Source organism: Sus scrofa, chromosome 2, assembly GCF_054392235.1.
Source record: "Sus scrofa isolate SSC_HxYL_T2T_F1_AM1 chromosome 2, Sscrofa_HxYL_maternal_Yorkshire_Landrace_v2.0, whole genome shotgun sequence".
Lineage (NCBI taxonomy): Eukaryota > Metazoa > Chordata > Mammalia > Artiodactyla > Suidae > Sus > Sus scrofa.
The window spans coordinates 91,267,462-91,280,989 of record NC_139384.1 but is presented as its reverse complement, the minus strand read 5'-3'; the positions used below and the strand labels follow the sequence as shown (position 1 = coordinate 91,280,989).

At 49.7% G+C, this 13,528-nt stretch overlaps 1 protein-coding gene and 1 non-coding gene across 50 annotated transcripts in view; both read left to right on the top strand.

Annotated features, from left to right (window-relative positions):
* NSD1 (nuclear receptor binding SET domain protein 1) overlaps window positions 1–13,528 on the top strand; it is a 175,670-nt gene that overhangs the window by 9,744 nt on the left and 152,398 nt on the right. For 6 of the 49 annotated variants that reach the window (XM_085013752.1, XM_085013746.1, XM_085013749.1 and 3 more), the window contains exons 1-3: window positions 6,778–7,063; window positions 8,194–8,307; window positions 9,048–9,137. Coding sequence is in view for 32 of the 49 variants with exons in the window: in XM_085013749.1 (XP_084869875.1) it covers window positions 8,278–8,307; window positions 9,048–9,137 (120 nt within the window). In the remaining 17 variants the exon portion in view is untranslated. Of the gene's footprint in view, window positions 1–5,634; window positions 6,516–6,714; window positions 7,769–8,193; window positions 9,138–13,528 lie in introns of those variants that run through there. The other 43 variants (XM_085013739.1, XM_085013748.1, XM_085013725.1 and 40 more) reach the window with 28 other exon arrangements.
* Window positions 247–348, top strand: LOC146405572 (U6 spliceosomal RNA). Its single transcript, XR_014839300.1, has one exon. It is a non-coding gene; the product is annotated as a U6 spliceosomal RNA (small nuclear RNA).

The following is a 13,528-nucleotide window of genomic DNA, read 5'->3' as shown; positions in this document are numbered from 1 at the left end:
TTCAGAGGCTTCCCACTCCTGAGAGAAAAGCCAGTCTCACGCAGATGAATCTCCCTGGGTGGGGCACCTCAGAGCTTCCCAAGGACTCACCCGCTTCAGTAAGCTCAGGGCAAGGCTTTGGCCTTGTCTGTCAGTCCTAGAATCAACCTGGCAGGGGGATGGTTATCATGGGGACACATGTGAACCTGCTGGTTTTAATTGAGAAGTGGAGTTAAATCTTTTCCAATTGGAAGTCAGTTTGACTGCCTGCTTCAGCAGCACATATACTAAAATTAGAACCCGTGGAGAAGATTAGAACGGTCCTTGGGCAAGGATGATAAGCAAATTCCTAAAGCGTTTCATATACTATATTTTTTTAAAAAAGGGAGTTTGATTTGGCCGAAGGATTTGGTGATGGGGGCCTGGCTTTGCCATTTTAGACACATGAGAGATGTTTCCTTTAAATTGATAGGGCTGAATCTACAGCCTCAAGGTTTTGGTTAAGATGTGTTTAAAGCATACATATGGAGTTCCCGCCGTGGCGCAGTGGTTAACGAATCTGAATAGGAATCATGAGGTTGCGGGTTCGATCCCTGCCCTTGCTCAGTGGGTTAACGATCTGGTGTTGCCGTGAGCTGTGGTGTAGGTTGCAGATGCGGCTCGGATCCTGCGTTGCTGTGGCTCTGGCATAGGCTGGTGGCTACAGCTCTGATTAGACCCCTAGCCTGGGAACCTCCATATGCCATGGGAGCGGCCCAAGAAATGCCAAAAAGACAAAAAAAATAAATAAATAAATAAAAAATAAAGCATACATAGAGTACACCAAAAATTAATTATTTGTAATATATTATTGACAATTAGATGCCAACTTTCAAATGTGAGTGGGTTATATATGTTCTCTCTGAAAATTCTTTTTTTTTGGGGCGAGGGGGCTGCACTTGAGGCATGCAGAAGTTCCCAGGCCAGGGATCGAACCTGTTCCACAGCAGCGACCTAGGTCACTGCAGTGACAATGGCAGATCCTTGACCCTCTAAGCCACCCAGGAGTTCCTTGAAATTCTTTAAAGGGGTACTTGATAAAAAAATTTTGGAAGATTAGAGTTCCCATGTGGCTCATCAGGTTAAGGATCTGGCATTGTCACTGCAGTGGCTCAGGTCCCTGCTGTGGAACAGGTTAGCTCCCTGGCCCACAAACTTCTGCATGCCATGGGTGCAGCCAAAAAAAAATTTTTTTTTTTTTTTTCCAGACCATCCACTTTACTAAACCCTTGCCCCAGAGTCTCATCTCTGTCTTTATCTCACCTGACTTCCTTTTCGTATTTGACTACTGAGTATAAAGTCTGAGCCTTTCTACTACCACTTGCCAGACTTTTCACAAGCCCTGCTTCTTTCTCAGTCTTTGTTTTCATCTGAGAAATAGAGGATAATATACTCTTTTTACAGGGAGACAATGGGTGGGTGGAAGTAAAATTGTGACCCTTATTCAGGCAGAAGGTACAGCCACTGTCTTGGCCACAGGCTGCAGACCTTCCCCTTCCTCAGACTGCATCCCCCCAGGGCCCAGCATTCTTCCACTTCCCACTCCTCCCCTGGGAATCAAGGCTGTCAGAAGTGCTGGTCTTGGGAGTTCCCGTCTTGGCTCAGTGGTTAATGAATCCCACTAGGAACCATGAGGTTGTGGGTTCACTCCCTGACCTGCTTAGTGGGTTAAGGATCTGGTATTGCTGTGAGTAATGGGTAACAGAAAAGAAACAATTCCGGGACCCATCATAAGGGATGGTTGTGCTGTTTACAGCAGTATTTGGGACCAAGCACCAAAGATCTCAATATGTCCTCCAAACCTGGCTGTTTCATTAGAAAGCAGATACTGCTCCTGTCCAGTGGGGAAGAAGGGCACAAAAGAAGAGAAACCACAACTGTTACTAGAACAAGACAGTCCTAGCATATTCAAGGCAAGCCCCTTGTGTTTCTTTCTTTCTTTCTTTCTTTTTTTTTTTTTTTTTTTTTGTCTTTTAAGGGCTGCACCTGAGGCATATGGAGGTTTCCAGGCTAGGAGTTGAATTGGAGCTACAACTGCCAGCCTACACCACAGCCGCAGCAGCACTGGATCAGAGCTGTGTCTTTAACCCACACCACAGCTCACGGCAATGCCAGATCCTTAACCCACTGAGTGAGGCCAGGGATAGAACCTGCGTCTTCATGGATGCTAGTCGGATTTGTTAACTGCTGAGCCACGACGGGAACTCCTGACCCTTGTATTTCTAGAGAAAGTAGCAGTCTCTTCTGGACACTGCTGCCAGAGTAACCCTTCTTAACCTCCTGTGGCTCCCTGCTGCCCTCCACATAAAGCCTGAATTCTTCAACTTGATCAAGAAGCTTCCCCCATCTTGGAGTTCCTGTCGTGGCGCAGTGGTTAACAAATCCGACTAGGAACCATGAGGTTGCGGGTTCGATCCCTGCCCTTGCTCAGTGGGTTAACGATCCGGCGTTGCCATGAGCTGTGGTGTAGGTTGCAGATGCGGCTCGGATCTGGCATTGCTGTGGCTCTGGCGTAGGCCAGTGGCTACAGCTCCAATTAGACCCCTAGCCTGGGAATTCCATATGCCGTGGGAGCAGCCCAATAAATGGCAAAAAAGACCAAAAAAAAAAAAAAAAAAAAAAGAAGCTTCCCTCATCTTCTGAGGCCTATGATTGCACTCATCACCTCTGCCACTCCCTCCTTGTACTAGTCTCTGGCCACCATGAACTGGGGGCAGTTCCTCCAAAGCCTGGTATTTCTCTGGACTCCTTGGTTGGAAACTCTACCTCATCCTCTCCTCTCCAAGCTTTTCCCTTCTGGACTCTGTCTTTATGTCACTTCTGTGGAAGGCCTCCCCGACTGTCCCTGAAGCCCACCCCCCCAATCTCCCCCAGCACCTCTGGCTTCTCTGTTAGTGCTTAACTCTCTACTTTGTTTGGACTTCGACTTTCCCACAAGGCTCCGAGGGAAAACTCAATACATATCTGCTGAATTAACGAATGAAAGGGGGGCAGTTCTAAGAAAAACGGAGTTACTGTACATTGAATCTTCCTCAGCAGTGTAGGAATTATCAGTCATGGTAATTTACAGATGAGGAAACTGAGGCTAGAGTAATCTCACTTTGCCTGCCACTCAAATTCCTGAGCCCTGGTAGACAAGATACTGTACTGGGCCTTCTCACAGACAGTATCTGGAAGGTGTGCTGGCTAAGAGCAAGGGATATGTGGGTGATCACAACAGGTGACAGGGGTCTGAGACCTTGCTGAAGGGCTTAATCTTTTGAACCTCATTTCTTCATAGGGCTACCAAAGGGTTAAAGGAACTCATGCCTGTCAAGTGCCCAGCATGTTGTCTAGGACACAGCATAGACTAAGCAAGCATTTACTGATTCTAATCGCTGTGTTAAAGATGGGAGGCAGAGACCCAGAAAAGTTCCCTGTGCTGAGACAAGGAGGGCAGGCCACAGCCCTATCCCTTCTACCCCCACTTCAGGAGCCGATGTCTTTATGAGAAGATGGGGCCCTCTGGGTCCTCTCAGCCCAGTGCTGGCACACACGAAGTGCTTGGCCAGGGCCTGCTGGATGAGGAGGCTCTACAGAGGGCTGCTGTGGATGGGACCTCTGCAGCTAAATTCTACTCTAAGAGGCAGGAAGGAACCTCTGAGGTCACCCAGGAAAGTCCAAGAGGCTTTCCCTGGGATTCCAGTCTTTTCCATGAGATCTGTCAGTAAGCTGTTCATCTCCAGCTGTTGTACGCTTTTAATCCCTATTTCTCTGCCATGGGGCCTGGGCTGTTGGAAGAGGGGTTCCTATAGGGTAGTGATGTCTAGAGGTCAGCTCTGGGAGGAACTACTGTTGCTGCCCCTCTTCACACTTTAGCACCTTTATTTATTTCCTAAGGCATGGGGCTTCTTAAAGCAGGCACCTCTCTTTTTTTGTTTCCCTAGCACCCAGCAATACTGCCTGGCAATGCAGGAAATGGTTGCTGAATGAAGCAGTGAAGTACATTTCAGCATTCATCAAGTGCTGTACAGGCTCCTAACCCTTACCTTTACCTTGCAGGATCCTCAGAGCACCTTTTTGCATTAGAAGCCTCAGGAAACCAAGGCTTGGGGCTGTTAATCAACTGGCTCAAGTGTCAGCTCCCACAGTCAGGATGGTTGTGGGAAAGTAAAGAGTGGAGAGTAACCTGGATGAATTGGGGCAATTGGCAGGGGGTAATTGTCAGAAATGATTGGCTCAAATTAGGTGTGAAGACGAACCAGTCGGAGCTCCCCCACTGAACTGCCTAGAAGGGATTATCAGGAATCACTCCTTAGCAGAAGGGTGGGTCTCTAGGGTGGGACCCTGGGGGTTTGACCCAGCTCTTAGGCTGGTCCTAGCTCACAGAACACTGCCAACCTGACTTTGCACCTGGCTACTTCAGTCTTCAACAGAAGGCAGTCCTTCTGGGGTCACAGTGCTCTCCTTCTCACTCTGGTTCCAGGGGCAGCTTCCCTCTGAGAAAGCCTGCTTGCTCTCTTGGCAGGTTTTGCATCTCAGCAATTAGGCGTGGTAAGGACCTGTTTTCTTGTGTACCTCCGTGGCTGGTCTGTGGGCCTTGGAGAGCAGGAGGCAAGGGGCATCCTGAACTCCAAGCTTACTGGTGCCGGGTTTCAGGGTGAAGGTTGGGTAAGGCTGAAGGATGGAATTTATGGAGCCCTGTGCCAAAACCAGTACAGCGCAGGGCAGTGCCAAAAGTGGCCTTTCTCCCAGGTGGGCTCATGGTTAACAGATAGAAAGAGACTGCAGGTAAACACTCCACTGGGGCAATAATTATGCACATTTACTAAGCCCAGGGAGGAATGGTAGTCACGTGGCTCTCGAGGGCGGCGCCCTCAGCCTTGAGATGGAGTTAACTCTAATCACAGAAGGCTTTCTGGAGGAGGTGGAATTTTTATGGCAGTTGATTGTGGTTTTCTCTGAACAGCAAGGATGAGCTTAGCACTCTAGGGACCTGATAGGTCCCGAGGTGAGCTTTTTGTCAGGGAGCAAGCCCAGGGGGCGATAGGGTTGGATCGGTTTGGGGGAAGGGCCTGGGGGGGCCGGCGCGCGGGACCTAGCTGTTGGGGTTCCCTCACCTGCCACTGCAGGTCTTTGGTGATTGTACGCGCTGCAGCAGCGCTAGGACAGTGCTGCGGGGCTCCGGACGCTGGGTGCAGGCCTCGAGGTGCCAGGCGCCCGAGAGCAGAGCGCCCCAGGCCAGGGATTAGGCCACAAGGCTTGGCAGGGCCAACCCGGCGTCTGACCTCCCAGCGCTGTTCCGCCGGGGTCGCGATGCCCGGCCCGCAGGGGCGAGGCGCGCGCTCTCCCGGGAGCAGGGCTGTGAAGCAGACGGCCTGCGCCGGGCGGAGGTGCCACGAGAGGGCCATCTGCCTTGGTGCAGAGAACTGCAGCGTCTGCGGTGCGAGGCGCGGCCCCTCTGGGCCCCCAGCCTCCGTCCTCTGCCCCGTGCGCACGCACCTACCCACGCTGGCTCGCACCCCCGGACCGAGTCCCGGTCCCAGTGCCAGGCCTAGACCGGGACTAGGCACCGGAGGCGGTGCAGGGATTAGTGGACCCCTCCCCCAGCGCTCCCCTTGCCCCGCCCGAGGCAGCGAGGACCCCTGGGCCCCGGGGTGGTGAGGGAGCTTCGTGCTGGCGGTGCCCAGGCTGGGGACTTGGCCTCACTGGGAGGGGGCCGTACGGCGGCAGGCCGAGGTGCGGGAGAGCTGTCAGGCTGCTGCCCGGCTCGGGTGCGGGGGGGTGGGCTCAGCGCGGGGGTCGCCCGGCCTCATTCCCCCGCCGAGGCCACGGCCGGGCGGGCAGTGCCCGGGCGGGTAACCCGACCCGACCCGGCTCCCGGGAGCCGCTCACCCCGCACGGCCGGGCAGGGGGAGGGAGAGGAATGGGGAGGAGGGGGAAGGGAAGGAGTGGTGGGTGAGGGGCCGTGGGGACCGCAGGGCCGAGTCCCCGGCCTGTCTGCGCAGCTCTAGGGCGGCTGCCTTTGGAGCCCCAGACGAGCCAGCCCCCTGCCTCGCGGGCGTCGGGCCTGCGGCAGGAGGGAGCCCTGGGGCTGTACAGGCTTGGCTCGGGGAGGCAGACCCGAGCTACTGCCTCCATTTTGTTTCCTGCTCAGCTTGGTCTGTGGTGGTGGTGGTGTGGGCTTGGGGTGCGGCCGGGCAGGGGGTTCACCTGCGGCCGCGCCTGTTCGGGGTTTGAGGCCTCGAAGACCCCATCCCAACCCCCCAGGTGAGCCCTGCGGCAGGAGGGGGGGTTGCTTTGGCCTCGGGCCGAGCCGAGCGGGCTGAGGGCAGGTGCCCAGTGGATGGGGAACCCGGGCTGTAACCTAAGATGGAGGCCGGGACTGACGCGGGCCCGAGCGGGTCTGGCGGGGCGGTCAGACAGGCCCCAGCCCGGCCAGGTGCCGCCGGGGCTGGGCTCGAGACCGGTAGGGTGCTAGAGTTGTATGCAGCCCGGGGCCCGCGCAGCGCCCCGAGGTAGGTGAGGGCACTGGAGTGCCACCCACGACGCCCGCAGGCCCGGACACTCTGGGGAGGCGCGCGAGGCCTCTGGGGAACCCGCCTCAGGCCCCGCCCGGACAGCCGGGCCGGCCCGTAGGCCCGGGCCGCAAGCGGGCGCGCAGGGGGAGGGGAGGGGGCGGCAGCGGCGGCTCCGCTGATTGGGCGACGCGCTCGCGAGCCCGACTTCACCCGCCCTGAACCCCGAAGAGTGAGGCGAGGGAGCGCGCGCCGTGGGGGAAGGGGTGCGCGCGCACTCGGGGCCCCAGCCGCACGCGGGCCGGCGCGAGGCGCTCGGTCGCACGCGCCGCCGCGGGGGCGCGCGCGGTGGGGGTGTGAGGAGGAGGAGGCGGCGGCGGAATAGGCCGGGGCAGGTCGCGCTAGCTGCTTTCTACCCTGAAGAGAGACGCGGGGGGGAGGGGGGTGCGGCGAGCGGCTCCGCGCTCTCCCCACCGCTCCGCTTGCGCCCCAGTGTAATGAGGGTCACCCCCTCCCCCCAGCCGGCCCGGGAGGGGGCGCGGGGCACGGTAACTAGTGCGCTGGGGTGGGTGGCGGGCAGGCGCGAGCAGGAGGGAGGAGGCGGCCGGGCGGGGAAGATGGTGGTGGCCGTGAGGTGAGGGGCGCGGGGGAGGGCCGGGTGCGGCTCAGGGTTGGTGGCCGGCGGCATTGCGGCCGCAGGCCCCCTCCCCCTCCATCACTACCAGCGGGGCTCAGGCCTAGCCGGCCGGGCCGCCGCGAACTTCCTCCCCGCGCGGCCTGTGCCCCACCGGCCTCCCGCGCGCACCTCGGCCTGCGCCTCCCCTCAGGTAGCCGGCTTGGGGGCACGGGGCCGGCTGCTCTCCTGCAGCAAACTTTGCTTGCTGCTGAATATTGATGAGTGCGATCGGCTCGGCCAGGAGGTGCTGCCGGCCCTGCGGGAAGGAGCGCGGCCCGGGCAGGCGGCGGCGGCGTCGGCAGCAGCCATGTTTGTCAAGCTGTAGCAGCTGCTGCTGCCCTGACTCGGCTTCACCCGCTGCCTCCGTTTCTCCCCCTGCCGCGTTCCGACCTCTGGGCCCTGCAGCCGTGCACCGAGCAGGCCTGCCGTTAGGAAGGCGAGCTTCGTTGTGCACCCGCTTCGGCCGACTTGCCTACGGCCTCAGCACGGCCGCTGCAAAGGCTCCGGCGCCGGCTGGGGCGCAGGGTGCAGCGCTATTGTGACCGCTGCGCCCGAGCGAGTCAGGAAGGATGGGGGGGTAATAACCTTTTTGTGTAGCCTCCGGGAGCCCCCACTCGATCCCTACAGCCCCCCTCCCTTCGGGAGATCCTGCCGTTGGACCCCCAACGGGGGAGGGGAGGACGATTCTACTTTGAGATTTGGAAATTTCTACTGCCAAAGGGATTTTAATTTTAGATCAGCCCAATTGTCCACCAATCTGCAGTGCAGGGAAAAGGGACGGGCTGTTTCCATGTGGCAAGATCTCCCCAGCTCCGGGAAGATGGAGTTTGCGGAGGCTCACCCGAAGCCATTTTTCCATCGTCAGCTGGGGAACTTTTTCCGCCCATGAAGTGCAGCAAGAATGGCATCGAGGCCACTAGGCCTTGAGAAGTGGCTGCCATTTTGAAGATAAGAGTCAATGGCTTGTAAACTCAGATTAATTGCCGTGTTTTTGGATTCCAGGTTGATGCTGGCCCAGGATGGATCAGACCTGTGAACTATCTAGAAGAAATTGTCTGCTGCCCTTTTCCAATCCAGTGAATTTAGATGCCCCTGAAGACAAGGACAGCCCTTTCGGTAATGGTCAATCCAATTTTTCTGAGCCACTTAATGGGTGTACTATGCAGTTGTCGACTGCCAGTGGAACATCCCAAAATGCTTATGGACAAGATTCTCCATCTTGTTACATTCCACTGCGGAGACTACAGGATTTGGCCTCCATGATCAATGTAGAGTATTTAAATGGGTCTGCTGATGGATCAGAATCCTTTCAAGACCCTGAAAAAAGTGATTCAAGAGCTCAGTCGCCAGTTGTTTGCACTTCCTTGAGTCCTGGTGGTCCAACAGCACTTGCTATGAAACAGGAACCCTCTTGTAATAACTCCCCTGAACTCCAGGTAAAAGTAACAAAGACTGTCAAGAATGGCTTTCTGCACTTTGAGAATTTTACTTGTGTGGACGATGCAGATATAGATTCTGAAATGGACCCAGAACAGCCAGTCACAGAGGATGAGAGTATAGAGGAGATCTTTGAGGAAACTCAGACCAATGCCACCTGCAATTATGAGCCTAAATCAGAGAATGGTGTAGACGTGGCCATGGGAAATGAACAAGACAGCACACCAGAGAGTAGACACGGTGCAGTCAAACCGCCATTCTTGGCATTAGCTCCTCAAACTGAAACACAGAAAAATAAGCAAAGAAATGAAGTGGACGGCAGCAATGAAAAAGCATCCCTTCTCCCAGCCCCCTTTTCACTAGGAGATGCAAAGGTTACCATAGAAGAGCAATTAAACTCAATAAATTTATCTTTTCAGGATGATCCAGACTCCAGTACCAGTACATTAGGAAACATGCTAGAATTACCTGGAACTTCATCATCATCTACTTCACAGGAATTGCCATTTGTAAGCAGTTTTTGGTACAACTTAAATATATACATAAATGTATATATACAGGCAACTTAAAGGGAAGTTATAAAAACCAATAATAATTGGTTTTTGGTTGCTAATAACTAATTGGTTTTTGGAAAGCTTACTGCTAATGATAAGCTCTTTGGGAAATTTTTACTTAGATTTTTGAATTTCTTGTGTGAGTTTGGTCCTTTTCTGATTTTCCCAGTTAACTCCATTGAGGACTGGCTAAGAGTTAAACCTTTAAGGGCGTTTGATTGAGTTCAGATTTAAATTTTCAAGATAGATGGAGGTATACATTTGTTTAGCTTTTTTTTTTTTTTTTTTTAAAGGGGGGGGCTTGGCTTTGGCTTACTGGTGTCATGAGTACAGGTGAACCAGTTATTTTGGAGTCCTGTTTCTGCATAAGGCATGGCATGTATTTTTTAGTTGTTGGGGTGATCCTTGCTACAGGTTGCAGTGCCTTTGGGGTACACATTCAAAGTAGCTGAGAAGGCCTTCTTGGACATCAGTAATTTTTCTGAACTACCTGTTGTACAGATAACTGCCACCATCAGGAAGTCTTGGACCTTTTGTAGTTTTTAGTTTTGTATATATATGTATAGTATGTGTTATAGAAGTGGAAAAAAAAATGTAATTTGAGTTACTCAATAATACTATTGTTAGATTGCGGTAAATGATTAAGTTTTTTTTCAATTTGATCTTAAGCAGAATTTGAGTCTCCCTAGTTAGCCAAATGACAGAGGTAACTTTTCTTAGCTTCACTTTCATCACCTTTAAAATCTGAACCAACTCGATTGTCAAAAGATTCCTTTCAGCTTTAAATGTTTGATTCTGGTTTTGTTTCTGCCCAGAAATATTGTCATGGTCACCTGTATTGTCATCACAGAGGACCCCTTTACCCCTTAACAGTGCCTCTGAAATACTATGATTTAATCAGAAACAATTTATGGCGTGTGGTGATCTTTTTGATTGCATTAAACCTTCATTTTATCATACGGCCCTGCTGTTCTTTAGAGTGAGAATGTGGGTGTGTCACTTTTGTTTCTGTTGATTCATATCTTAAATGTACTCCTTGATTTCTTAGCTTGGCAGTTGCAGATTTTAAAATTTTGTTTTGGTAGTTATCTTGAGTGTATTGTCCTAGATATTTTTTTAGGGTAAATGGGTTTTGTCGGCAGTCTATTGGCAACTCAGACAAATCCTTCTTGGATTCACATTGAAATTTATTTTACATGTATATAGTTTTGTCTTTGTATCTACATAAAAACTTAGATCTGACAGTGGAGATAGATGTTTCTCTAGAAGCATGCAGATATAAATTAATTTATCTGGTTCCTATCAAAGATGTCAGTGGAGTATTGGTTCTATTAAGAACAGTTGAAAATACTGGAGTCTTTTGAAGGTATGTTGTGCATCTGAAGTGGGAGTTACCTTGTATACATGTAGAAGAAGTTGTTTCAGGTAGGAAAACTAAATTGTTCAAAGATTATGGGCTTGTAGAAGCAAGTATCCTTCCTTAATTTATTCTTTTAAGACTTTAATTCAAGGTTGTGAATAAAATCTATAGCTTTGATTTTTGCCTTTGATATTTTTTAGCTGAGGATTTAAAGTGAAGTCAATTGCAAGACGCAAATTTAGTTGACTAAGCTTGGGAAAGATTTAATTAAAAATAATACAGGGAGTTCCCATTGTGGCTCAGTGGTAATGAACCTGGCTAGTAACCATGAGGATGGGGTTGATCCCTGGCCTCGCTCAGTGGGTTAAGGATCTGGCATTGCCACATGTTGTGGTATAGGTCGCAGATGTGGCTTGGATCTGGTGTTGCTATGGCTGTGGTGTAGGCCAGCAGCTATAGCTGCTAGCCTGGGAACTTCCACATGCCATGGGTGCTGCCCTAGACAGCGGAAAAGAAAAAAAAAAAAAAAAAGCTGTGTAGCCACACACTATTGATGTATTCAGACTTTTCATGGTTGATTAGTTGATGCAGAAGGTATAGAGCACTTAAACTCTGTATTTGCTCCTATGCTCAGGGCTAGAAATTTTAGAAAACCTTTAACAAATGCTGTTTGTATTTTTTTCTGTTAGTAATATCGTGATAGAAAAAGATTTTTTTGGTGAGAGTAAAAGTAGTTATATTAGGGTTTTAAGCCCTCTGGAGTTAGAGAAATACACATAATTCAGCATCACATCGCTAGTTGTTTTGTACATCTAGCTACCAGCAGACTTTGTCCTCTGTCATAAATGAGCAGGCTCTTCAGTTTTCCCTATACGCTTCAGTTATTTTTTTCTGCATACAGTAATGTGAAATGGTTGTCATCATAGGTCATAATCCTGACCTGGTGCTTTTATATTTATTTAGGTTGATACTGTCTAATTTCGGGCAATGTACATATACGGTGATTTGTACATTGTAGGTGCTTGAAAAAAATCTTGAAGGAAGATTGGTCCCCAGAGCTCCAAGTTAAAACAAGCAATAACTTACAGTTTATTAAGTGTTTTGGTCTGTATTGTCTCATTGGGTCTTCATAGCTCTGTAGTAAAAACAGATGCCATAAAAGACATAGATCAACCTTTAAGGCATTTGAGATTATTGGAGACAAGACTGAAACCCATGAAGCCATAGAATTATGAGTACTCTTGGTTTTCTTTAGTGACTTTTGAAGGTCTCCAACACTCTTGCCTGGGTCTGAAGTGACTCCTATTTTTTTCACTAGGCTGATTTGTAGCAGTTGTTTTTTACTCTTCTTCACTTATTTTATGGAGATAAATATGAAGATAGATAATTTATGTTATGGCAGTATTCCTGAATTTGGGGATCCAAATGTAGCCAGCCTCCATCATGGTCGATGTACATGTTATACATCTTTTATCTAAAGAGGACAACTAAAAATGAATACACTTAAAATGAGAACTAAAATTTCATAAGGAGAGAAAGGTTTACTTAGGATTTTGTATTGAAGAGTAAAATTAAGAATTATGAAATGTTTTAAATCTTTATTAAAATTTTGATTATGATGGCAGCTATTTGTTATAATGTAAGAATCAAATAGATTTTTAAAAAATTTGTAAGTTCCTGTGTGGCTCAGCAGGTTGAGGATCCAGTGTTGTCATTGCAGCGGCACATGTTTGATTCCTGGCTCGGGAACTTCCACATGCTGTGAGCATGATCAAAAAAAAAATTTTGGCCAGCAGAATCGATAGGGAGATGCCATACTTTATTTTGCTTCATTTTCTTGTCATGGTCATAAGGAGGATAAATTTTTGTAAAACTATTTAAAGACTTACTTAGTCTTATTAGAGTTCTCTTTTAATTTTAAAAGATTAAAGTATAGTTGATTTGCAGTGTTGTGTTAAGGGTTCTCTTTTAAAAAATATCCACCAGAAAATTTCAGACAAATTCCAAAGAAGAGAAAATAATTGAATTTCCGTGTACTCCTTACCTAGCTTCAAGAATTAAGATATTTTGCCAACTTTTTTTTTTTTTTTTTTGCTTTTTAGGGCCACACCCACAGCATAGGTAAGTTCTTAGGCTAGGAGTCAGTCGGAGCTACAGATGCCGGCCTACCCCAGGCACAGCAGTGCCAGATTTGAGCTGTATCTGTGACCTACACCACAGCTCATGGCAATGCTGGATCCCCGACACACTGAACGAGGCCAGGGATCGAACCCACATCCTCATGGATACTAGTCAGATTCATTTCTACTGCGCCGCAACAGGAACTCCCAATCTTGTTTTGTTTTTAATACTTTAATTTAGCATTCTATTAAGGTTGAGGTATTAGACACCATATGTGTTCATAATATTGGCAGACTTATTTTAACTTCCCTTCACTGTGTCACTCACTAACATTTCTTAATCCTTTGATGTTCATCACATCACTCTTTGGAGCTTCTGTTCTGCTGTCCTTGTCAGTTGTCACGTCTAATGGTTGACCTAGATGAGAGTTTTCCCTAACATGTAATTGGGGTGGTTTGTCTTTATTATTTGCATAGACTTTAAGAAAAACGGCCTCTTTTTGCCAGATTTGTTTGTACTTTTACCTTGTGATTGATTTGCACTATAATACTAGTTAGTGCTTCCTTGGGTGGAGACAGACATGTTGTCCATGAGATGGATGTTTCAGTAGAGATTTTTGGCCATTTAAAAACATATCTTGAAGTTCCCCTCCTGGCTTAGTGGTTAATGAATCTGACTAGGAACCATGAGGTTTCGGGTTTGATCCCTGGCCTTGCTCAGTGGGTAAGGATTCGGCATTGCTGGCGTTGCCGTGAGCTGTGCTGTAGGTCGCAGACTCGGCTCGGATCTGGCATTGCTGTGTCTCTGGCGTAGGCCAGCGGCTACAGCTCCAATTAGACCCCTAGCCTGGGAACCTCCATATGCC